The sequence below is a fragment of the Argentina anserina genome, chromosome 3, assembly GCF_933775445.1.
Source record: "Argentina anserina chromosome 3, drPotAnse1.1, whole genome shotgun sequence".
NCBI lineage: Eukaryota > Viridiplantae > Streptophyta > Magnoliopsida > Rosales > Rosaceae > Argentina > Argentina anserina.
Genome location: NC_065874.1, coordinates 15,081,721 through 15,107,754, shown reverse-complemented (window position 1 = coordinate 15,107,754; position 26,034 = coordinate 15,081,721). Strand labels below are relative to the sequence as shown.

At 37.8% G+C, this 26,034-nt stretch overlaps 3 protein-coding genes and 2 pseudogenes across 5 annotated transcripts; 1 reads left to right on the top strand and 4 right to left on the bottom strand.

The window, feature by feature from the left end:
- Positions 1-3,508: 3,508 nt before the first annotated feature.
- On the bottom strand, positions 3,509-5,200 carry LOC126787143 (ribonuclease 3-like protein 2; annotated as a pseudogene).
- A 208-nt stretch (positions 5,201-5,408) lies between these two features.
- Positions 5,409-7,658, bottom strand: LOC126788312 (ribonuclease 3-like protein 2). The gene is made up of 4 exons (XM_050514289.1): positions 7,186-7,658; positions 6,893-7,048; positions 6,397-6,764; positions 5,409-5,815 (listed from the first exon to the last, which is right to left on the bottom strand). The coding sequence occupies exons 1-4, from the start codon at positions 7,549-7,551 to the stop codon at positions 5,641-5,643; spliced, it is 1,065 nt and encodes a 354-aa protein (XP_050370246.1). The 5' UTR covers positions 7,552-7,658; the 3' UTR covers positions 5,409-5,640.
- Positions 7,659-8,396: 738 nt separating this feature from the next.
- Positions 8,397-14,345, top strand: LOC126787142 (receptor-like protein 46). Its single transcript, XM_050513070.1, has 4 exons — positions 8,397-8,585; positions 10,558-10,876; positions 10,961-13,189; positions 14,263-14,345. Exons 1-4 carry the CDS (start codon positions 8,397-8,399, stop codon positions 14,343-14,345), a joined length of 2,820 nt encoding a protein of 939 aa, XP_050369027.1.
- LOC126786851 (uncharacterized) lies at positions 13,483-19,257 on the bottom strand. 3 transcript variants are annotated; one of them, XM_050512812.1, is made up of 11 exons: positions 19,007-19,257; positions 17,586-17,657; positions 17,257-17,346; positions 17,064-17,106; positions 16,790-16,896; positions 16,050-16,145; positions 15,717-15,907; positions 15,551-15,620; positions 14,585-14,924; positions 14,040-14,481; positions 13,484-13,868 (listed from the first exon to the last, which is right to left on the bottom strand). In XM_050512812.1, the coding sequence occupies exons 1-9, from the start codon at positions 19,154-19,156 to the stop codon at positions 14,799-14,801; spliced, it is 945 nt and encodes a 314-aa protein (XP_050368769.1). In that variant the 5' UTR covers positions 19,157-19,257; the 3' UTR covers positions 13,484-13,868; positions 14,040-14,481; positions 14,585-14,798. The 3 variants fall into 3 exon arrangements, with proteins under 3 accessions (XP_050368768.1, XP_050368767.1, XP_050368769.1); XM_050512811.1 differs by having other exon boundaries at positions 13,483-13,873; positions 14,040-14,924; XM_050512810.1 differs by having other exon boundaries at positions 13,483-13,868; positions 14,040-14,924.
- A 1,332-nt stretch (positions 19,258-20,589) lies between these two features.
- Positions 20,590-23,182, bottom strand: LOC126788323 (pentatricopeptide repeat-containing protein At2g35030, mitochondrial-like; annotated as a pseudogene).
- Between the last annotated feature and the right edge of the window lie 2,852 nt (positions 23,183-26,034).

The following is a 26,034-nucleotide window of genomic DNA, read 5'->3' as shown; positions in this document are numbered from 1 at the left end:
TTTTGTGATTATTGTTTTGGTAAGCATAAGAAAATTTGTTTTTCAAAGACTTTCACTAAGCAAGAAATATTCTAGATCTTGTACATTCAGATGTGTGTGGCCCGATGGAAGAAGAATCATTAGGTATGCATAAGTACTTTGTTACTTATATTGATGATGTTTCACGAAAGGTTTGGGTTTATTTGTTGAAATTCAAAGACCAGGTATTCCAGACATTTACAATTTTCCACGCAATGGTGGAAAGGGAAATTGGAAGAAAATTGAAATGCCTTCGTCATAATAATGGCGGAGAGTACATAGGGCACGAATTTAGAGATTATTGTGCAAAGCATGGCATCAGACATAAGAAGACAATTCCTGGCACCCCGCAACATAATGGCGTAGCAGAGAATTATCAAAACTATGTGATGTTCACATGAGTAAAGCAAGCACAACTATTACTTTGGTGACTCATTAATTGATAGAGTTAATTTTGTTGAAACTTGGAGTAACATTTGTTGAAAGTAAGAAACAAATCTACAACCTTATGGTGGTATGTGGCTGATTTGTTTGACAAAAAAAAAAGAATGCATTGTTGAGCATGCCAACATTGAGCATGAATTAAGAAAGAAGATTGATTTTGCTTCCATGCATGTTACATGCAAATACATGAATTGCACAAAGATGTTTGCCTATATAAAGGCATGAGAAATGGTGCAATAAATAGAAAAGAACAATAAGAGAGAGATCATCTTGTGTGTGATCAAAAGTAAGAGATAGAGAGAAAACTCCAAATAGAGAGTTTTATGTGTGTAACAAAATAAAGTGTGTGAGAGTGTATCCCTTTAAGTGTGAGTATTGAAGTTGTGTTTCTCTCGGTGTAACCTTTATTCGTATAGTGAAAGTTCTTTATTGTTGCTACCCGTGAGTGTAGGCACTTTACCGAATCACGTTAAATCTCGGTGTTCTCTATTATTTTTATTTTCCGCTTGTGCTTGTGAGTTATTTCGATTTTCATTCTACAGTTCATTTTTCGCATTCCCCAACATTCACTTCACCAATCCATGTGAAAGAAAGCTGGCATATATGAAGATCTTCAATTCAGTTTATGAAATTAGAAGGAACAATGATTTGGTATATGCTGTTGCAGAGAGATGGTGTTCTGAGACCAATACATTCATCCTTCAATGGGTGAAGCAACAATCACATTAGAGGAGCATGGTTTTAGGAGGTTATTCTGTTCTTGGAGACCCTGTTTTCAGCCTTCTTGAAAGTACAGAACTGAAAGAAATAGAGCTCAAGCTAAATGAAATGCGATCACAAATCCTCAAGAGTGCGTCTAAGAAAGCTTACACAAGTTTATGGTTGAAGAAGTTCATGAACAGTGGCTGCAAATTGGAGCCTGAAACATTTCATGTGATGTGGTCGTCCAAGTTTGTTTTTCCTGATACTTATACAACAATACAAAATCATGTTTTTTTCCATTGCAATTCATTTAGCTAGGGGCACCCGTATTGCACTCGCACCCGCTGTTCTTTCTAGTATTTACAAAGACTTGAGTTCATTGAAATGTGCCATTGTGGATTCGAGGAAATTAAAGACAGGTTGTGATGGTGCTATAAATGTGAGCATCAGCCACCATTTCAATATGTTCAGCTGTGGGCATGGGAGAGATTTGGGGCGCTGAGTCCTTGCCCTGAAGCGATCAATTTTGGGCAGCCAAGATTGGCTCGATGGGACAAAGTAAATGGTGTGGAAGTTAAAAACTTGAGGAGGCTCTTAGACTCTGCCGGAGATGATTTCAAGTGGCGTCCTTATACCTTGAGCATGCAAAACTGGCAACTGCCCAAGTATTATCCTGAAGAGGAAATGCATTTCCTAGATTGTTCTGGTTTAGACAACGAGTTGCATTCATTTTTCAGATGCTTGAGGGCTAGTGAGCTGTCTGGATTTGGTACTATTGAGCAGTACCTTCCCCATAGAGTATCAATGCAGTTTGGATTTGATCAAAACATTCCATGTGTCGTCGCTCGATCCAATCAGAGTTCTGATATAGCTTGGAATCATTACATCAAGGAAATAGGGAAAGCAAGTTTGTATATTCCATTCAGGCTTTCTGAGGCAGATGTCAGTACAAAAAACATGGAGTGGTGGAAAGAATCAGTATCAGTCCTTAAAGAAGAAAGTAAGGCTCCTGTGCCACGAAAAACGAAAGCAGAGAAAGCTGTAATGGGTTCAAAAAGAAGAAAGAAACTAGATGGCTTAAAGGACTCAATGAAGTTGGTCCAAAATTCAGAAGGAAGAAATGATGGTAATGACTAATGACTCCCATTTTCTTCCGGAACTTCCTCCTGAATGTAATAGGATGGAAGTGGGCGATCATACTGAAGAAGACCACTTTACCATTACAGAAATATTGGAAAGAAGTAGAAAGGATGCAAATCTTGGGAAGATTGGGGGAGGCAGTACAGTGAGAAAGTGTCTGGCCAAGTTGAACATACAGCATCTTCAAGAAATTTTTCAGATAATGATGTGTTAAGCATCATGGACTCTCAATGTGCTGGCAGCAGTTTTTCATCTGAGTCAGAGCTCAAAGCTAGGCTTCACAGGCTTGAAATGGTAGTTGGCATGATAAAAGCATATTTCCCTTGATATAAGATTTGGGAAAAGGCAAGTGAAAGAATCCTCTCATTAAAAAATCTGGGTAAAACTATGTTTGTCCTTTGACTTGTATGCTAATTACCTTCTATTGATACCTGCAGTACATATGTTTGCACTTTGCAATGTTCTTCAATACCATATCAATCTGATGTCTTTGCTCTTGTGTCATATGCTGCATTTGACGTCATTCTGTTTAAGTGGTTGCTTTTTAACATGAAGTCAACGCATGCTTGTTCAGTGTATCAGTAGAAACTTGAATTTTATTTTTAAAATATATACTGTTAAGAATTTTAACATTGAAAAGCTTTTGAGTTACTTACCAGAAGTACACAGACAAGTGTTTATGGACTCCTTGCCTACTGTAGTTAAATTTCATTTCTTAGCATGCAGTTTCAATAATGCCTAAATTATCATAGAATTAAACAGTGTAAATCCACAAAAGCAACCAACATTCGTCTTGGCATATTGATTTGGTTATTTGTTATGAGACAACCAAGTTTTGGTTTAAAATGTTAAGTTTACTATCTCGGTGTTTTGAAGCAAATTATACTTATGTTGCTGCTATCAGTATTTGCTATATGTAATGTCGTATACATATCAACACTCAACAGTGTTCCTGATTTTAGTCCTATTCATATTGTACCTTGTTCCTGCCATTTATCATGGTAATTGTTTGATGCAGGAAAGAGGAGATCAAGAGTCGAACTATGCAAATGCAACCAGAATCTCTTGGCAAGTAGCACCTCAAGTTCTCTTGAATATTGTTTGCGAAAATGCGGTATGATATATATAGACCTAAAAACAGAACTCATTCTAGAGTGCAGCAATTCTATCAGCTTGTAAAGTGGTTTGACATCTTAAATTTATTGTATCTTAAATTTAAGAAGTTGAGCAACTTCTTAACGCATTTCTTGCATCTCTCGATGCTATAGCTTGATGCAGTCTTTGATGCCAGAGGAAAATCTCTGTTGCACACACACACAAAGAAAGGGAAAAAAAGAAAAGGTTTACAGAACAGCAGTTTTCTTGGATACTATTAGGATAGTAAGAGTGAATGTCTTCAACTGAATAAACACCGTCAATTCAAAATGAATATTTTCAACTTAACAATCCTCGCCCTCTGTGTATCACCGCCATTACCATAGATGAAACACTCATTCAGGTGATGGCCGTGGTGCATAGAGCTCAAGAGCTGTTAGAGTGAAACTTTCATGTTGAACTGGTGGTGTTTATTGGTTTGCCTCTCAGATGGGTTCGCAGTGTTTCTCAACCTTTAGATGTATCAGAGTTTTGCAGACAGTGGATCATCACAGTAGCAGCAGAATTCTTCGCCTGTCTCGCCCTCGACTTCTTGTCTACTGTTACACATAGGACACCATCTATTGTTACATTGAATACAAACTTCTTCACATGTGGAGGACCTTCTTCATGCTCAATGCTGTATTAGGAAAAAGAGAGAAGGATTTACTAAACAAAACATCTGTGAATCAGCAAAGTACGTAATCTATTATGCAATATTATTATATAACAGATTAACAGTCATCACGTACCAACAAGCATTACAGAAGCATAGACCCAACTATAATTCTCCGAATCCTTACTGACGAATTATGTTTTCAGTATGGTACAGTTCTAGTATGCATGAGCTAAACAACATATATATCTTTGAGTGTAAGCTAAGCTATATATAAAGGTTATATGAGGACATATGTCAAATTTAATCTGATTGGAGATGCAACAAATGTACAAATTAGTGAGCAAGTAACAATATCACAAACTGAAACTCGCGCTCAAGTAAAGATCCATACGTGTATTTTGGTTTAGGCCACTTCTTTTTGACACAAAGATTATGCAACTCCTCTGTTGCATTTTCAATAAGAAATGAGCCGTCGATTCCATCAACAACTTCAACTAGGCTCAAGTTACACAGAGCCATCTCAGCAGCACTGACCTTAGCAATTTGTTGCTGTTCACTCGAACTCGAGGCAACAAACTCGCCATCAACACACACAATAGCAGTACTACCGTTCTGCCTCTCATACTTAATACTTACATGCTTCCCTTGCTTCTGGCAGAGATTATTCAACTCCGTCACCGGGTGAGGTTGTTGCTGCAATCTTCTAGAGCAACTAGAGGCTCCAAAACATGCTTAAAATCTGCAAATGCACATCAGTGACCAACACTCATGGGCTACAATCCAAAAACAACCTCTAAATGTAATAACTCGATAAAAGCTCAACAGCATATTTACCATCCAAAGTTTTCAAGATCAAAATTTAAGTCAACAAAAATAGCACCAGCCACAGATTTCGTGTTTGATCGGGGGCTCATATTGCAAAACGACTTTGGTCGATGAGATCTTCTAAAATATCTATATAGAAAACAAAAGCAAATAGTGACTGATCATATTTTATCCAACAATGATGGTCTTCCTAGCTGCCCCACTCTTTTGTTTCTTAAAATTGTTAGGTATTCTTGTGAATCTTGTACGTTCCTTCATGGCTGCTTCGAGGAAGATAGCGAGAAATTCCTGTCCCGGACTACGTACAGTTTTTGCCATGACACGCCCGAATCCTAGCACTCACTAATGAAATTGACATAGCAATTTCCCACCATAATCTCTATTACTTCATCACTGTTCTTTGTAAAAAATTTCGTCTAGATTTACATTTAAAGTTAGAGCACCCGTCATGAGTAAGTATCACATTCACCCCATCATTTCACGATGTTATCAACTGCAGTGTGCCACTGCCACATTATTACCAGAAATGAAACACCAATTTAAGTAATGCCGGCCGTGACGGCCGTGGTGAGTAGAGGTCAAGGTTTCTGATGGTAAATCTTTTTCCTTCCATGTTGAGCTGATGTTCAACGGCAGACCCTTCTGATTGGATTGATCGAACTGTGAGACTGGCTTTAGACGTAGCAGTCTAAAAACTAAAAAGGCGATGAACTATGGGAAATGGTTGTGTTTCGCCCACATGGGTGTATGACAGTGTGTCATATATAATCAGACTCTTGCAAAGCACGGATCATCAAAGAAGCTGCAGAATTCTCTGCATCTTTTACTCTGGACATTTCATCTCCGGTCATACAAAGCACACCATCGATGGTTGCGATTTGTACCGTTGATACAAACTTCTTCACATGTGAAGAGCCTTCATCTTGCTTGATGCTGCAATAGAAAAATAGACAAGGGAACTACTTTAGCAAAGTTAGGTCTCTACATAACCAAAGAAACTACAGTAAAAATATTTAAGTACGTTGTGAAACAAATCCTGTCCAAGTAGTCAAGCACACTGAAGAAATGCACTAGCTCAAACCCAAACACGACCTAGAAAACCCTTTCTACATACCTAGAATATCACAGACCTATACGGGTGAAGATTAGAAGAAATGAATTGACGACGCAGATGGTTCAACCAGGGATGAATTGAAGGTCCCAACAAGAGCAAAACCAAGACACATCAAAAAGAATATCTTCAGCTTACGAAAAGAAAGAAGGATCAGCAATAGTACTCTGCTTTTGCACTCTGTTTTCTAAAACCATACAGAAATAATTCTCTATCCACCAAGCTACTACTCCCCTGTGTTTGCTACTCTAACCTCTTTAAAAACCAATAAAAGCTAGTGCATTGGCTACAATGCTACACCATCTATTTTCAAGACTAAGCAAGATTATTGTTAATGAGGTTCGAAAAAAATAGCAAGGAAAAAAAAATAACAAAATTAATTCATCAAAGTAAAGATTTATACTTGTAGACTGGTTTATGCCACTTCTTCTTGCCACATAACTGATGCAACTTATCTTTTGCTCCTTCAATATGAAATGACCCAGTAATAACTTCAAACGAAGTATCATCCAGGCGCATCGATTTCGACAACTTCCGTAGAGCAATCGCAACAGCATTCACCTTGGCAACTTCTTTTTGTTCAGAAGAACCTGAAGCAACAAACTTTCCATCAACATGCACACTCGCAATACTTTTCATCTCGTTTCTCCAATACTTGATATCGACATGCTTCCCGTGCTTTTGGCAAACCTCAAACAACTTTGTCACAGGTTGAGGTTGTTGCTGTAAGTCTTCAGGAGTAACTATAGGCTCCAAAACATGCCGAAAGATCTGCAAATGTCCATCATTCCATGAACACATACAACTAACAGATTATAATCCAAAGGACTTTGAAACTTACCAATGACAAACTCTTAATCTTCTTATATCAAGGGGAAGCTACAAGCTCGTGTACATACCATCCAAAGCTTTTCCAGATCAAAGTTCAAGTCGACATATATAGCAGCAGCTATAGACTCCACAATATCTGCAAGAACTTTAGGGGCTTTTACAGACCCTCTATATACAAGTGGCGTGTCCTCTTCTTTACTGACCACTTCAGTGAACTCCCTAACCTGTTAATCATAGAGACATCGAACAAAGACATATGTTAAACACTTTGATTCTTCCAAAAAAAAAACTGAACTCTTACCACAATGAAGAGTCGAAGACACAGAGACAATATATATCCAAATCAAATTGCAAGATTGACCTTATGATTGAGAACAGGTGCAGAGTGGCGAAGGAAGCGAAAAAGCTCGTGTCGTACGGCGACACGTGCGAGCTTCTCAGTGCTGACATTAGCGGACCGTAACATAGAGAGGTTGCCTTGGTCTATTCTGGGGTAAGCAAGAAAGAGGTGGTTGCTTACAGCGAGGCTAAGAACGGCATCGCCAACGAACTCGAGCCGCTGATACGACACGGCGTCGGAGTGTGAAGGGTGGGTGAGAGCCTCCTCAAGAAGCCTCTTGGTCTTGAATGCATAGCCTACAATCATCTCCACGTCCACCACTGCTTGGTTCATTTCCTTCGAGGATGGTGGTGAAGCGTGTGCTGTTGTTGGGGTGAAGATGTTCATGCTGGAAAGAATGGTGGGTTTGATGAGTTCGAAGGTTTTGAATCCGAGAAGATTGAAACTTGTGATTTGGAAAACGTTTAGTATAAAACTACTACAAATTAAGTTGGGGCCTTTTGGGAAGTGCGAGAATATATATATATATATATATATTGTTTTTGTTAACAAAGTAAAAATGGGAAGTGAAAAAACTCAAAGAAGTATATATATTGTTTTTGTCAACGAAGGAAAAATGGGAAGTGAAAAAACTCAAAGAAGTGATATAACCAACACCTGCATTTTGTTGGTCTGTTGGTCATATCAAGAAATGAAGGTTGTCTTCAATTATGCATCACCCGCCCTTTTTTGGGTAATGAACTCATGATGTTCTTTTTGGTCCCGGATTCTATCGGTTTGTGTTGGATGAGGATTACTAAAAGCATGTTTTCTCTTTCTTAGCACTAGCCTTCGTGGACCTGCTCACACATGCCTTCTAGGCTTCTTTACAATTATGCTTTCATATTAGCGCAAAACAAAGAACTAAGGTATTACCATTAAAGCTCGCCTGACTTAAGCGTAGCTTGGTTGTTGTATATAGGATTCCAAACTTTTTTTATTCCCAGATAAATTTGGACAAAGTAATTTAGTATATGAAAATAATTACCACAATCATAAAAATTGAACATCTATTTCATGGATGGTACTTTTTTGTTTGGAAGGAGGTTGTTTAACAAATTCAAATTGCGCATGAGGTACGTCCGACGGCGGATGTTAACGAGATCTTTGATTTTTCGAAGTTGGTGTTGGTGGATCTGAATGTGCACCTTGAGGAGTGCCATGGCTACATTTGGCGTGAGGGCTCTTTCATCATGGTGGTAGTGAGTGATCGGGAGTCGGACAAACCACAGGCGACAAAAGATTCATTAGAAGCAAATAACCAAATGGTGTTGGCCTTGCAAGTGGTAGAGATGGTGTCGATGGTGATGTCTGGATTACTGGTTGGACAGAGGCCGGTGGTATCTGAGATTCTGATTGAACAGTTGCTGGTGGTGACCAAGGTTTGAAGTATCAGTATTCTTACATTAATCGGACTTTTTAAAAAGTGAGATATTAGATATATCATATATGTATATGGAATATCAAGCAATAAATTTTTTTTTGTAAAGGGGATATTTATTTATTTTATTGAATTTGCATATAAGCTAAGACAAACATTAATAGGACCAGCCTTATTTTCAGGGTTATAGGAGAAATTAAAGTGGGGCCTCCTTATTGAAAAAAAATAGTCACAAATATTTTTTCTACGAACGCAAGTGTTAAACAATATAGGAAGTTTCTATTCATACCTTCCAAAATGACACATACACTTCTTTAATCAATTGACCTCCGATGTGCTTTTACAAAAAAACAAAATGCTATTTAGACGTCTATATTTTTTTCTAATATACCCATTGTCTAATTAAATTAATAAAATATTATCCATAGTTCCACAATTGTTAATTATACCTCATTTAATCAGACCTCTATCACACTGATATTTTTTGTTTGTTCAATAAGTTTTTAGTTTTGTCTAGATTCATAGCTAACTTGTTTGTTCAAAGTTACAGTACATTACCAAATTTATTTATTAATAAGTTTTTTAACATCATCATTGGTTATGATAATTACATTGGAACCAAAAAATAAAGTCATTGTAAACAGAAGCTAAAAATCAAAATATTAATATCAATACAGTGTACATATTATATTTCGAGAAGATAATATCTACAGATTACATAACCTTTGAAATTGACATAAAATTTTACTTCAATATTAATTGTGAATGGTTCTGGATATATTGTTCTTAGATATTAAAATTTTACTTAATCATCGATTGGATATTTTTCTCTTGTTTAAAATTTATGTCATATGTACGTGAAAAAAGAGTTGAGATTTATTTTATTTTATTTTATATTTGTACTCTTAATCTTTTTTATCCTTTCACATGTGTTGACTTTGTCTAGGTTGATTTGAAGAAAAAAAGAGGTGTAAATACCATTTTGGGAGGTATGAATAAAAGCTGCCAACAACATAAAGCTACTAGTATCATAACTATATATAGCAATCACAAATTCATCCAAATAAAAAAATTATAAAATGATGAATCAGATAAGAAAATATGACAACTAAAGAATAACGATGATTCATACTATCACACAAAGACACAATCTGCAAATCGTTGATCAATTAACAACAAATACACTACAAATTAAGAAAAACCATAAACAGACTTGACTAAAAAAATTGCTAATAGACAAGACTTAACCACAAGTTGAATTGAAATTGTTCTTTCTCTATTGTCCAATTCTCAAATCTGCTGGAAACTAAACCTAATCTATATAACCCTCTACTTCATTGAAAGAACACAACCGCAAAGTCGCAAAGAGAAAATCTGGGTTTTCTAAATTTTTTCTCTCTATTTCACATATATAAAAATAATATTATTATTATCTGAAATATATACGGGCCTAATTGTTTTTTTCGGGGGCCAACCTGGGTTGGGGGCTCTAAACAGCCATTGATTGGGCCTAGCTCCAGGGCCAACCTTGAACATTAACTTCATATAGTACTAGAAATAAATGTATATGCTTGGAAATAAGATGCATGTTAGTCCATAAAAGTGTGATATTTTGCGCAAGACATATGAAACGTACCCTCACCCCTTGTACAAATATTCTTTGTCGGGACCAGGGAACCACTCCTTTTTCGATATCTCTCTAGGAGAACAATTGTGTATTGAGTCACCTATATTTTTCAAACCATCACTCTTCATCTAGTCTCATATACATTTTTCACCTCATTTAGTAATTGTTAATATATCATAGCTATATTAATTAATTAATTAATTGAAACTATTCAATCTTTTTTTTTCATCAAAAGGTACTTTCATTCAACAAATCAAGGGTTACCATCATATTAGAAAACATCCTTAATATACGATGGTAAAACATACCATTCTTGTATTGTCATATACTCATAACATAATACTAGCAAACCTATGAGCAACTTGATTGCAAGTTCTTGCTATGTGGGTTTCCTCTGAATAAGTGCCATCAAGATGACACAGTTCATGATGAAGACAACATAGATCATGAAGATGATTACGAAAAGTTTGGTTTGTATATATACCAGCGCTGTGGTCGGGTTTATCATCGGCTTTTGGGGCGTTTTCAGCACATTGATTCTAAACAGGTCATGGAGGTACATGTATTTCAATTCTTTGACAAAACTGAAGATAAGATAGCACTATTCATTGCATTGCATTGCATTGAAAGTAGCTCATTTGCAAAGAAGATATTGATTGGGAATGGTTATCATATGATATTGTAAAATACATGTTGTGTGTGTTTGTTGTTCGCTATCTATGTTGTATACTTGTATGAATGAATAATAGATGTATCTATGCTAGTTATATTGTTATACGAGTACTTGCAAGCAATAAATAAAAAATGTACTTGTATGCTGCTAACATATATGATGGTCTCTCATCTCTCTTCCCTAAAGTACCTCAATCTTGGAGGTGTGGACCTTAACAGGACAGGAATAAGGTGGCTACATGATGTCAACATGCTTCCTTCACTTTTAGAGTTGCATTTGTCTGGTTGCCATATTCAAAACCGTATTCCACACTCCCTGCAATTTATTAATTTCACATCACTTATGGTTCTGGACATGTCATACAATTTTAACGGTCATGTTGAAAGACTTGAATCTCCCAACTGGCTTTTGAATATCACAAACCTCATGTCTCTGGAACACCTTGATTTATCTCAATGTAATCTCAGAGGTCGGCTTACAAAATTTGTCCGCAATTTGTGCAAGTTAAAATCGTTGAGTCTTAGAAGCAACGACTTTGATGCCGCCACGAGTCCAGAAATTTGGAGTGATTTCTCAAATTGCTCATATTGTAGAATGAAGTCGCTAGATTTTTCCTCGTGTCAGCTCGTAAGTGAATTACCCGTTTCCGTAGGAAGATTAAAAGGCCTGCAACATCTTGACCTCAGCTGGAATTCTCTTAGTGGCTCAATTCCGGACTCCATTGGAAACTTGTCATCCTTGAAAACCCTAGATCTCTCTGAAAACCATTTGAACGGTTCCATTCCGAAGAGTATGGGGCAACTATCTCAGCTAATTGACCTTCATTTGTATGCCGAGCCAATGTCCGAAGAACACTCTAACAGATTGCAAGGAGTTTTATCTGAAGCACATTTCATAAACCTCACAAGTTTAGTCATTCAAAATAGGCACAGAACAACCTCTGTCTCTCATTTTCAACATGTCTTACGACTGGGTTCCTCCTTTCAAGCTCCACACAGTTTACATCAAACATTGTCGAGTTGGCCCTTCCTTTCCCTTATGGCTTCAATCTCAAACTCAACTGGTCGATGTCACCCTTCAAATACCGGAATCCGGAGCCCAATACCGGAGGTTTGGTTAATGCAGATATCTCCCCATGTCCAGCATTTAGATTTGTCTTACAACCAAATCCGGGGAAAGCTTCCGTTCCAATTCAGGTTTCCACGGCTGACTGAATTAGATTTTAGTCACAACCATTTCGAGGGGACACTAGAGCTCTTGCCTGGTAATGCACCAGAATTAACATACTTGATTCTTTCTGATAATCATGTGCAAGGTACTATTCCACCTACTATACGTGATATGCAACATATGAGTGTCCTTTCCCTAAGACATAATCAGTTAGTTGGAGAATTTCCTCCAGGGTGGAATTCATGGAACAATTGCTTGGTTGTAGATGTCTCATACAACAGTCTGTCTGGTTATATACCGAGCATCCCAGGCTCTCTTGGTATATTGAAGATGAACAACAACAATTTTGTCGGTGAAATTCCTTTATCATTGCAAAATTGCTCTTATCTGACAGACATTGATCTTGGGGGAAACAAACTCACCGGAAACCTGCCTATATGGATAGGATCAAAGCTACTGAATTTGCGAATTCTGAAATTGCCATCCAACTATTTAAGCGGACACATCCCCAGACAATTGTGCAATCTTCAGAAGCTTCGGATCCTTGATATTGGACACAACAACTTTTCAGGGACTATTCCCACTTGTTTGAACAATCTGACTTCTATAGTCACTGGTCCCACAAGTTGGGTTGCGAATCCTTATTACTATGAGGAGACAACAATTATCTCAAAAGGAAGAGAACTCGAATATAGCATTGCTAATAATCAGTGGATTCTAGCGTATGTGACAAGCATTGATCTTTCATCAAATAACTTAGAAGGCGGGATACCTACAGAAATATGCAGTCTCACTGCATTGAGTACCATGAACCTCTCAAGGAATCAACTATCAGGAAAGATTCCATCAGAAATGGGAAACTTAACCCAGTTGGAATCTCTTGATCTCTCAAACAACCATCTTTCTGGTGCTATTCCGCAGAGCATATCTTCTTTGAACTTCCTGTCTCACTTGAATTTGTCAAGCAACAACTTGAGCGGGAGAATTCCATCAGGCAACCAACTACAAACACTCGATGATCCATCTATTTATGGAGGCAATGCCTTGCTATGTGGGTTCCCTCCGAATAAGTGCCCTCAAGTTGACACGGTTCATGAAGAAGACAGCAGAGAGCATGAAGATAATGAAAAGTTTGGTTTGTATACCAGCGCTGTGCTTGGGTTTATCATAGGCTTTTGGGGCGTTTGCGGCACGTTGATTCTCAACAAATCATGGAGGTACAAGTATTTTCAATTCTTTGACAAAACTAAAGAAAAGGTGGCACTAGTCATTGCATTGAAAGTAGCTCATTTGCAAAGAAGATATTGATTGGGAATGGTTACCATATGATATTGTAATATACAACATGTAGTGTGTCTTAGTGTTTTGTTGTTCTCTATCTATGTTGTATACTTGTATGAATGAAGCAAGCAATAAAATAGATGTATCTATATGATAGTTATACAAATGTAGCAAGCAATAAAATAAACAAGGTACTAGTATAATGCTAACATGTACTGTATATGATTTTTTTGTCTTTTTCTTTGCATTCAGTTTTTGATGAATGAGGAGTGGTAGAGTATTTTCTAAGCATCAAGTGAATGTTGATGGTGCACTTATTTTGGCATATATTAGACTTTGGGAGACAAAGTAATCCATTTCGACTGCCCTTGATTGCAAATCTAGCAGTGATCTTGTAATTTGTTAAAACATGAAAATTTGCAGAGCCAACAGAAGGAACTGACCTCATATGCGTATGAAGTATGAACCCTTAGATTGAGGTTTCGACTCGACGGTAAATCCGCGTACAAGATCCACCTGATGTTCTGCAATGTCTACACTACAGCAATGTCAATAACAATTTATTCCAATCTACAGGGAAGCTACTTATGCTTCCCTTAAAACTTTTGAAGTCCAGAATTATACACAAGGAAGTGAATGAACTAGCTCAAGCAAAAACACAATTCATAAGCCATGATATATCTTGTAAAGTAAAGATAACTAACCTTTGTTAAATGACTGTAATTCTGGACGCCCAATATCAGCTGCGGCTTTCTGGTTCGAATTCAACAGTCACATACGACTGCAGTTGCATCGCGCTGAGAATTCTGTAAGACTCTTCTACAGAACTTATAATGTTGGCCGGAACACATTAATCTCTCGGAAAAGAAAAACACGGGAGTAGCTAGTAGTTCTTTTCTTTTCTTTTCTTTTCTTTTTTGGGTTCAGATCCTCTGTCTCTCTCCGTGCTATTTGTAGCTGTGGTGGTTACTCTGCTGGCCTCTGCAGATTTGGGCTATTACTCGGCTTAAAAATCGTCAGCGGATAATATAATTCAAAAGGGATAGATTGGATCATGAGAAACCAAAACACTGGTTCCTCCGTGGCTTCTATCTTCTCTATAAATGTCTTCATCTTTTACAACTGCACCGCCCATCTTTTATCTTACTGCAGAACGGCATAAGAGTACTTGCACATTTATAATAGCACAATCTAGACCGAGAAAACTGAACAATGCAAAAAGTAGACATATCAGCATAGCAAAGCTTACAAAGCCCAGGTTAGGAGCAAACCAACTTCCAGAAATGTGCTTTGTGAACTCATCATTCTGATCGGCAGAGCAAAGCTTACAAGCCCAGGTTACAAAAGTAACATTTTGTAATTAGTTAATTAGAGCGACAGAATTTGCCTATTAGCATTTAGCTTGATAAACTAGACCTACGTAGCCTTTCTGATGCATAAGTATCAGATGGCACTCCGAATAATTAATAATTATGCTGTTGAGTCACCATCATATGATCAAACCCTGCTCCAGCCTGAAGCCCAAGAACCCGACTAACTCCAACATTGTGAAGCAACTGCTGAAGCCATCTCCTTGTCGTTTGGTCTTCCTGAAATCATTAGAAGAACCATCCCGTTAAAAAATCAACCCACGTAAATTAGTAGATTTAGACAGCAAAGAGTTGCATGTAACTGGAGCCAGTACAGTTTCAAAACAGAAACAAAAAAGACCAGAGAAATCCAACTGGATCTCAGAAGACCATATATATTTTTCAGTAGAAGACTACAGTCTCTAAGCTATGCATGACTGTCACCAATTAAAAAATAAAAAATGAAAAATCAAAAGGGGCATTGTCCTACATTTCAAATTATACATTTGGTCCATGGAAAACAGATGCATAATAGACCCTCATTTTTGTTGACACCAACAACTGCACCCGGATTCCACATATAAGTAAGACAAAGGTCCTTGGCATGTAGCCGTTTCACAATAACCTAGTAGAAAAATATATAACTGAAAATCAAATAGTCTCGCATTTGCACAAAAACAAGGATTTCCAAGGATTTCCAAGATTGATCACATTCCAGTTGCTTATTATGGGAAATACAAACACCATAGCACCAGAGAAAATGTGCAAACCATCAAGGCTCATCTGAGTATGAAGCAGGCTAAGTTTACTCACATCTCCAAGATCAAACATGATATTAGCAAAATAGATACTGAAGAAGCATTTACCTGGAGGGAAACACTGAAGGTAGTATCTCTTAACATGTCAGGAAGACAACTTCTTAGAGCATCACAAGCCCTGCAAGACAACCAAACATAAAAAAAAAACCCTATTAAGATCATCAACAAGAGAGTTTCCAGGAGAGAAAAATATAAACTCTTCAATCAAAGCAACCTTGGATTTTCAGATAGTCGAAGGTAGCAACGAATAATATGTTTCAATAAACGTGATGAATGTTGTTCAGCAAGTGATGCAACCATATTCCCCAACACTCGACCTACTGCGAAAAACCGTTCTGCTGTAGTACAAATATAATCCAAGCCCACATCATCCAACAAAATCTTTTGAACAATAAATGTGGCGACCTGCCAGAAGAAAATCTTTTTTGTCAGTAATTATATATGTAATAACAAAAATAGAGCAAATGCAACATCCCTGTATGCATTAAGATATAAAATAAACAGCAAAAGGAATGAAAATGTTATAGGATAAAAGAGCGCACTCAACTGTTTTTGACAGCTCACTTCCCATTTCCATGGTGCGCAGGCACAGGGGAATTATTTCCGTGGAGAGAAGGAAGCTAATCACTTCTGTGTCATCAACCTGGCCAAAAAGAGGAAGAAACCAAAATCATTAACTTTCTAGATAGAATCTAAAGTTTAACATAAAATTTCTGCTACAAAGTGTGCTCAGTAAAGATATCAGTATTCTCCTCTCTATATATTGGATGTGCATGTGTAACAAAGAGTGAGAGAAAGAGCGGGATGACAATGGTGTATGGAGCAGGCCACATGTGATGAAGAAACAAATTAAGAAGAAAAAATACTGGAAAAGCATGCAATACAAGCAAAATACAGAGCCACTGGGGCATCAAATTTGTCCGTCCTTGGGTGTTAGATACTCGCTCAAAACTGTCGCAAGAACTAGAAAGCATCTCGTATTAGGTGGCTTTTGAAATGGGTTGGTACACTATCTTTACTTGGTGATGCATATAGCAAAGAAAATTTTCCATATTGTATTCATTCGCCAGTCTAATTATCCAAGCAGAAACACCAGAAGAGGATTTGGTCTAAGGCTTTTCTGTTTGGACTTAAGTTGATTACAAGTCTCAAAGTCTATGTCATTCGGCCTATAAATTATACTTCTACATCAGCTTCTCAACTAACGACATGACATGCATCATATGTCACTTTTATCAAAGAAAAACTCAGATATATGTTCCATTCAGTCATCAAGAGTAGCACTACCTTCACCAAGGCGCCAATGACACCTAAGCTGGTAAGCCTCAAGTACTCAAACGGTCTTGACTTGCTTGTTGTATTAAGAAAAGGGTACAAATATAATGGTATATGAGCTGCAAAAGGAAGGCAAAATCTCAGAGAAAAGAACCCTATCTAGGAATTCTAATAAACCGATAAAGAATTAGCTTCAATGAACTGCTTGTACAAGTGTATCTATATACAAGCACACCAGGAAGAAATTTGAACCATTTGAATGTACAAAAAACTGAAGGTTGTTTACCATTAAGGAAATACGTCCTCGTGTCTGGGTGAGACGCAACGCACTATAGGAAGAAGAAAAAAATATGAAGCATAAATTAGGAAACGGATGTATAAAATATAGGATAAATTCCATTGAATGGAAGATAAGTTCTACTTCATGATACAAGTGCATAAATAATGAGGTATTAATTGAAGAGGTGACATCACTGGACCTGGAGAAGAGCAAGAGCATTGCAAACTCGATTTGATTGGGCAGGAGTTAGATTGGGTGGGGACAAAACAGGGTATATTGAAACTATTTCCTGCACATACAGAGAAATCCAGTGTGAGAACAAATCATCAGGGATCAAAACAAACAAGAGTCACTGATACTGATTTTCAAGCAACAGTAGTCTACATGAAGATGCAAATGCCCATGTTTCACACACAAGAAACTAATTGAAAACATGGTTAAAGCACATGCCAAACGGTCAACCAAGTGGATAAACAAATCTGTAAAACAAGTAAAATGCAACATACATAGCCAGTACTACCAACATACCTGCAACAGAGCAGCAACAGTACCGAAAGAATTCCACAACAATGGAGCCAAATCTTGAAACAGTTCTCTCTTCTGAAAATTGAAATAAAGTGGCAACAGAAGGTTAACTAGGAATACATGTACAGAGGATCCATATGATGATCAAATTTATGAAAGACGCATGTTTTCTTGCTACATAAAAAAAAATTAGCAGTGAATTACCAAATGACAATTAAATTGAAACCAATGACAGAAACAAGTCCTTCTTACAGCACAAACAGAATTTTACAATTAGACTTTCAAATTTAATCAAGCTATAACACCTGTGTGATATATCGGTTGTACAATTATAAAGACCACTTTGAGACAACATTCCCAAAAAAACAAAATACTGAACAAAAAGAACACTAGAAAAATGCACGTGAGAAAATGAAGCAGAGGGAGCATTAACGATAGCCATATACAATACATTCTCAAAATGAAAGAAGGAAAAACTTAAAATTTTATACAAAAAAGGTAGTGAAAGATTACAGCTTTAGCTATAAAGTACTGGGAAGAACTCTTCTTTTTATATATAGTGAAGATTTTAATTTCCCCTTAAAACAAGTTAAGAAACTGAGTCAAATATCTGGGATCAAATGCTCCAAGGCATCATCTGACTGTTCCACCATAGGTGAGAACAATAAAATCTGTCTGCTCACAAGGTATGGCTCTAAATATTGTCAGAGAAGTATTTCACTTTCATTTCAGGAAATTCCTTATCAGACAAGGCAAGAACTATCATAAAAGGTGTTACTGAGGCAGTGCGAAAAAGAGTGAGGGGTTAGCATCCCTCAGGCTCTAATTTTCTTTGAGAAGAATTCACAATGTCACAAAATACACCCTTTATCTATCCATAAAATTTGTTAGTCAATTGATGAGACATCGGTTTTGTGCATCAGTAAATTTTGGTGAAATTAAAAAGTTGTATAAACCCTCTGTCCCCCCTTCAACTGACCAAAAAAAAAAATAGATCCCTCCGCAATTGCAGTTTAATACCCCTTTCATAACCTCTCTCCCTTTGTATCAGTTCAAAGAGGGACACCTCAAACTTCTACATAGCTGCGACATGTCATTTGCTCTATCTATTAACCATTTCCTTAACCTCCAATACATTGAATACTGACCAAAAGTAGCTATATTTACACTGACATATGTCAAATACCCTGAAACACAATACAGCTTTTCCAGCTTTCCACTTTCACACTAACCTTGAGAGTTGTTTCTCAAAAAGGATCACATAAACTAGTTACTAGTAAACTAAACACATACCTTATAAAAACAAATACCAACAAAGTACAAGTATCAATCTTGATTTAGAAATATTGGGGCAGTAACAATGTAAACATTAAAACCCTAAGCAAGTGAAAACCCTAACTTGAATGTAGACAAAGGAACTATACCTTGGAGAGTTCAACGAGAGCATTTTCTCGAAGCTCAGGGTTGCTGAGCTCGAGAACCAAGTGCTCAGCTGATGCCATTTCCGGGTCGGGTTGGGCTCCGGCGGCTGCACTAGGTTTAGAACCAATCGGACCCCCAAACGGCGCGTACATGCAGAAAGTGACTAGCGCAGAAGAAGTCTCGCCATTTTTGAAAATTCGGAGGGAGAAAATGTTCTGGGTTTTAAGCTTTCACCCAGTTTTGCTTCCTCTGCTCTTTGGTTTTCTGAGAAGAGGGAGAAAGAGACGATGCGTAGGACCGCGTGTGGAGCCACGTATTTAAACATGCGCGTGGCGATGGTTCAGGTGGGACACCTCATTTACCCGCTAGAGGAAGTGCCGACGACGCGCCACTGACAGCGATTGGGAAAGCTATTTTTTCTTACGGTGAGCCGGTGGGGTCTAGAGTATTTTGACCATTGTCGTTTCGATTATTTGTTTTATCACTTTTATGTATAATCTAATATTTTTTAACCTTTTTTTTTTCCTGCGTTGTCTGAAAGTTTGGAATTAACGTTTGGACGTTAGTCAAAATTAATAAGTTTGTCTATGATACTTCGATACATGCTATGCAATCCGAAATCATATGGTTGATATGTCTCTGAAGTTTGAACCGAAATCATATAGTTGATATGTCTCTGAAGTTTGAACACACTCGCGTGCAATGGCAGGGTACAGGATTTTGAGTGTATTGCATGCATTAGAGCACCCGAGGTACTTCAAAAATCAACAATGTCATTGATTTGATTATCGAATATTGATGTTATCTGATGTATACTTTGACATCGAGTAGATATAACCGGTTAAAATAACGTGATATGTTATGACTATGACATATTTCTAGTTGTGAATGGCAGACCCAAATATAAACGGAGGCTAGGCTATGTTTAGTATAGCTGGGCTTATAAAAAAAAGTTAGTTTATGCTGATTTCTAGGAATAAGTGGCTGATAAGTGAAGTAGCTAACTGTTTGGCAAACTGACTTATATAAGTGACTGTTAGTAGCAGAAGCCATATCAGAGCGTTTGGTAAATTCAAATGGGCTTATGCTTTTAATTTGTCAAATAACCAATTTAGACTTGTAAGATAAATGAATTTATTATAAAGTAGTGTTTCATATGATTAATATTGAATAGTTTTAAAATTTGTTAATTCAATATATTCTTAACATTACAAATTGATTTTGATTATGTAACTACATAATAATCGGTTTGTGTACTTTGATCTTGTCACAAGAGTTTTGGGACTCATATATATGAGAGAGAGAGATATTCAGAATTTTCCAAACTTGCATTAATTATACTCCTATCCAGAATGAAGAACATAGGAATACATATATGATATTCTCTTTTAACTTTCAAATATATAAATGATATTGATTCAAGATTAGTATATATTTTCAATAAATAAATGTGAATATGAATCTGGACATGAATCATTGGTCTCAAACTACTATATACATTTGTAACACCAGAGGCCGCAAATGTCATTTCTTTCCCAACACATAAAATATAAAATATTCATTGTCTTTGATTGCAACTTGCAAATTGAGCCGCCAATTCATATGCTCACTAAATATTAAAATAAAAACCACAAACATTTTAACAAAAAGAAAATCAATGAAATATTAAGTTTCAAAACACAACCATCAGGCTGACCCGGAATCTGAGCATAAACATCAGTGAACGTGCCCCCTTTATCAATGCAAAGTCTATATATATTACTTATCGATGAAGCTTCTTCTAACCATCATTTTGTTATAAGAAAATTCATGGACACATCCCAAACTGAATTTTGGTTACGCCTCTTGGACTTGGTCTGAAGCTCGTTTGAGCCTTTCCGAGTCATCAACTAGTCCACACAACATATCAAACAGTACTCTTCATACGTTTAATAATTGTGATTGTGTCGTTCTATTGGCCAACAAGAAAAGTTCATAAAATCACTGATGTTAGCAAAATTATAAGCAACAGTCATATGCAGGCTGATCTTCTTGAGCACCAAATGAATCTCATTGACATCTGGATGTGAAATATCCCCTCCAACGAAATTGTGCAACTTATTCCCAATCTTTGTCCAACTACATGCATTTTGCTTCTTGACTCCACGCTCTCTCATCAAACTCCTCACTCTAGCAACATCTTTCCACTTTCCGGCAGCTGCATACATATTGGACAATATGACATAAGGCCCAGAATTTAGAGGATCCAAATCTAACATGTTCTTAGCAGCCAGTTCCCCTATTACAACGTTTGAATGAACACTAGACCCTGAAAGAAGAGCACCCCATATCCCAAAGTCTGCTGCAAATGGCATCTCTCAGATCAACTTGCAAGCTTTCTCCAATTTCTGTAAAAGCCAACTCAGAATCAAAAATCACACCACATCTGTAGTACATGGTAATCAAAGCATTACATAAGGAGACTTTTAATTCGAGGCCGTTTTTTTATAATGAGCAGATGATCTTGTCTTCCATCCTTCAGTGACGCAAGAATAGAACAGGCCATAAGAACATAAACAAGGGACCAGTTATTCTGACGCAAACCGATCTTTAGCTTTTGTGAATGTAGCTTCAATGCTTCCTCTCCCCTGCCACTTTTTTGCATAGCCTGCAAATAAAAAGAGCAAGACAAATGAGTATGATTATAGTCAAACCAAGTATGCATATAAGGTGCTAGGTAAATGCTTTCAAAATCATGGAAAATATCTTGATACATCAAACCACTGGAGATATAGTTGAACTACATTTTCAAGTACTCGATCCAAATCTCAACAACAGTACAATAACTAGATACTGGTGTTTCTCGATCTATAAGTTGTTCACTTTGTTAAAGTAGAGTAGTAGACATCACTACGTCATGACTCATGAACACACACTACTGAATGATGGTTTTCCTGATGGACTAGCATACATGTTATCATAGCATTCCAACAGGCATCATCCTTGAACTGAATGTCGTCGAATAAATCTCTAGCTTCTTCCACACTACCCTCATTACAGTACCCAATTATCATAGAAGTCATTACAACCACATTTTTTTCCGGCATCTGTTTGTACAATTCCAATGCTTCATCAAACCTCTCATTCTCTAGATTCCCACTAATCATCACAGTCCACGAAACCTAATTCCTATGCGGCATGACATCAAACAACCCCCTAGCCTTCTCTATCTCTCCTCTCTTCCCATATCCATCAATCATTGCAGTATAAGAAACAACATCCCTACAAGGCATCTTCTCAAAAAGCCTACTAGCTTCCTCCACTTGATCACACTTCAAAAGCCCAGATATCACAGTATTCCAAGAAGCAATGTTGCTCTTGGGCATGGCTTTAAAATAGTCGAAAGCCTCATCAACCATCCCATTTTTGATGCACCCGGCTACCATTGAGTTCCATAACACCACATTCCTAAAAGGCATCATTTCAAATAGTCGCTTTGATTCTCAAAAGCGGCCATTTTTTCAGTACCCAGTAATGAGAGCGTTCCATGTGACCCCGTCTCTTTGGGGCATTTGGTCGAACACTTGGCGAGCATCTCCAATTTAACCTGCTCGAAACAAAGAGCCAATCTTGAGGTTGCAAGCGTATACATCTTGAGTTGAGAAAAGCCTGACCAATTGGGTTCTGTACAAAAATTCATACATGAGCATATAATCCAACACGAAATAAAATCAAATTTTCAAAACCCTGAGTCAAAGCAAAATGAATATACAAGAACAACCCACTATCAAAGACACCATATCAATAAATGATCAACTATCCGAAGCCTAGAATCAAAAACGCAGTTGTGGTTGTTTGGATGTAGACGCCAGAAATCGACGAGTGCTCCGGTCAAAGGCTGCGCAATTGCGTAACATAAACAAAAACAATCCGATGAGTGACGGAGAAGAGAGAGGAGAGAAATCTGGAAAGGTGAGAGGGAGGTGTATACCAAACAGGATCTGATCAGGTCGACCGGACTGTTAGTTTTTTGGTACGGATCTAATCCCAGTGGGATTTCGGATCCTCGATTCCGGCAAATGCGTCATCAGAGCGGCGAATCACAGAGGCAAGCGAGAGAGAAATACAGAGAGAGGCGCTTAGTTATGGCTTCAGAGTTTCATCACATACGACTCTGGTGGAGGAAGAGAGAGAGAGAGTTTCGAGGTTAGGTACATCATGGAATTCTATCATCTTGTTGAGGGTACCCAATGAGATTTTAAAATTTTCATTTAAGTTTCGCTACAGTATTCCGCGTGTAAGATCAGCTTCTGTTTCTAAAAAGAGGTGGGGAGTAGCTTCTGCTTATATGAGAAAAAAGCACAGCTTTTGGAAGCTGGAAGGGAGAAGCCAATTTACCAAACATGATGGGGAGCTTAGCTTATAATCATCCGAGGTGATAAGCCTTACCAAACGCATCCTAAAGCAGTCACCTCCTTAGAAGTTAGATTTTTGGGGTCCCAGTAACTCCAAAGCCTATTACACCAACAAGCAATATGTATTGAAGCATGGTTAAAGTTTGTTTTAATCTCACATCTTCTAGTATGTTGTTGTAGTCGGCTTATTAACTTTCTGGAAATCACTCAATGAACCTGAACTAATTAAAACTGCATCACTAGGTCTACCAAGTATGCTTATTCTGATTTTTGCACAAAGAATGAGTTTTCTTTGCAGAAAAAAAAACGCATATACTTACATAATGTTGAGAAACAAATCTGTCATTGATTTTAATATGTTGTTTATGAGTTGTAAAGTTTCCTTATGTGTAGTAGGTTGTGTATGAGTTGTAAAGCTTTTATTATGTGTAGTAATATGATGTATATGAGTTGTCTCCATATTCCCACTGTTATTATAAAACTCATAGTGCAACATCAATAACAATACACTTCAACCATTTTTATTCTTGCTTTTCTTACATTCATATGTCCAATGCCCGGTTTGGAAACACTTCTGATATTGTGAAGCTGCAGTACCAACACCCTTTCAGCAGCAGCAGGCAGCATCTTAATTTCTTCCTCGCTGCATCTTAATTTCTCGTGCAGTCTCTCCTATCATTTGTCATGCCTGGTGATGATGATGTTCTTTCACCAAGCAAATCAGTTCCCCTCAATTCCACAGAATCATCAAAATCCAAATCTCCCTTCTCATATCCTTTTTATACTTATCCCTCTAATCACTCATGCATGGTCCTAATTACTAAAGTCTTGGATGTGAACAACTACAATGGTTGGAAAATGGATATGCTCTGAGCTTTGAATTCCAAAAACAAGCTTGGTTTTATCAATGGCACAATTGAGTCCCCTTCATAAAAGGCTGATCCAGATGGCTACAAAACATGGACTCGGGTCAACGACTTTGTGCATCAATGGATCACCAACGCTGTCAGTCAAGACATTGCTGACAGTCTCACCTATTACTCTTCGGCTCAAGAGGTATGTGAGGACTTACATGAACGATTTTCACAAGGTAATGCCTCTCGAATTTTTGAGATTCAGCGAGATATAGCTTGCCATAAGTAAGAGCAACAATCAATCTCAGCTTATTATACAAAAAAGGCCTTTAGCTATATGATTTGTCTACAAAAAAGGTTTTTACCAGTCGGGATGTTAAATTCCATGAAGATATCTTTCCTTATGCAGCCTTAGACCCTTTGGGCCACCAACCCAGCCCAAGTTTTGCTCCAATACACGAACCCGGCCCGGTCTTTCCTTCATCTAATATCGATGACTTCACTTTTGATATGGTCATGCTTGAACCACAACCTTCACCACCTCCCTCTCCTCCCTATCCATCCACAACAGCTCCGCCCTCTCCCTCACCTTCCCCGCCACCACCTCTGCCTCCACCACCTTTGTTCTGCACATACTCCTGCTGTCCACCACCCTCTGCCCAGCCTCCATCTGATCCGCTCACATCAGTCGCCCCACCCACCACCGAACCCATCCCCCTCTGTCGCTCCAGCCGCAAGTCGCACCCACCGGACTGCCTCACTTACAATGTTCACTCCATTCACTCAGATTTTTCGTCCTTCTTGTTGTCTAGTCCGACTAAAGGAACTCATTACCTGTTGGCTAGCTATCTCTCTTACCATCAGTGTGTGCCCCGTCATCAGGCTTTCTTGACTCAGATCAGTCATGTTATTGAGCCACATACCTATTCTGAGGCAGTTGTTCATCCGGAATGGCAACAAGCCATGTTTTCTGAATTACAAGCCCTCGAGGCTAATGGCACATGGGCTCTTACCACACTTCCGGCTGGTAAAGTTCTCATTGGTTGTCGTAGGGTATATAAGATCAAGCACAAAGCAGACGGTTCTGTTGAACGTTATAAAGCCTGGTTGGTTTCCAAGGGTTGCACTCAGTTAGAAGGTGTGCATTATCAAGAGACTTTTTCCCCTACTGCTAAAATTACTACTGTTCGTTGTCTCTTACCTTTAACAGCTGCTCGTCGTCGAAAATTACACCAACTGGATGTGAATAATGCTTTTTCTTCATGGAGGAAATATATATGTCTCCTCCGCCAAGTTTTCGGCGACAGGGGGAGGAGAATCTGGTATGTCGATTGCACAAGTATCTGTATGGTTTGAAACAGGCTTCAAGGCAGTGGTTTGAGAAGTTTTCTGATGCAGTAAAGTCAGCCGGGTATGTTCAATCTAAAGTTGATTATTCATTGTTCACTAAGAAGAAATTGAATTTATTTACTGCACTTTTGATTTACGTTGATGATATATTGATTATTGGGAATGACTTGAAGACAATTGCCGCACTTAAGACTTTCTTGCATAGTCAATTTCATCTCAAGGATCTTGGAGACTTAAAGTATTTTCTTGGCATCAAGGTTTCAACTTCGAATTGTGGTATCTTTATCAGTCAACGTAAATATGCCTTAGAGATTATTGAAGATGCAAGATTATTAGGGGCCGTTCCGACAGATACTCCCATGGAATGAGGTTTGAAATTGTCGGAGCGTAATGATCTGCTCAAAGACCCTGAGAAATACAGGAGGTTGATTG

Bases quoted from the DNA above. Each gene is read 5' to 3' on its own strand.
- LOC126788312 (XM_050514289.1), bottom strand. From the start codon at position 7,551: ATGAACATCTTCACCCCAACAACAGCACACGCTTCACCACCATCCTCG. The intron at 7,049-7,185 runs GTCAATCTTGCA...TATGATTAACAG, and splicing joins CACCTGTTCTCAATCATAAG to GTTAGGGAGTTCACTGAAGT. The intron at 6,765-6,892 runs GTATGTACACGA...GGACATTTGCAG, and splicing joins ATCTGGAAAAGCTTTGGATG to ATCTTTCGGCATGTTTTGGA.
- LOC126787142 (XM_050513070.1), top strand. From the start codon at position 8,397: ATGGTGGTAGTGAGTGATCGGGAGTCGGACAAACCACAGGCGACAAAA. The intron at 8,586-10,557 runs GTTTGAAGTATC...ACATAATACTAG, and splicing joins AGTTGCTGGTGGTGACCAAG to CAAACCTATGAGCAACTTGA. The intron at 13,190-14,262 runs GTTTGTATACCA...TTTTGGGTTCAG, and splicing joins TGAAGATAATGAAAAGTTTG to ATCCTCTGTCTCTCTCCGTG.
- LOC126786851 (XM_050512811.1), bottom strand. From the start codon at position 19,156: ATGTACGCGCCGTTTGGGGGTCCGATTGGTTCTAAACCTAGTGCAGCC. The intron at 17,658-19,006 runs GTATAGTTCCTT...TTCAATTTTCAG, and splicing joins CTCTCGTTGAACTCTCCAAG to AAGAGAGAACTGTTTCAAGA. The intron at 17,107-17,256 runs GTCCAGTGATGT...TTCTTCCTATAG, and splicing joins ATGCTCTTGCTCTTCTCCAG to TGCGTTGCGTCTCACCCAGA.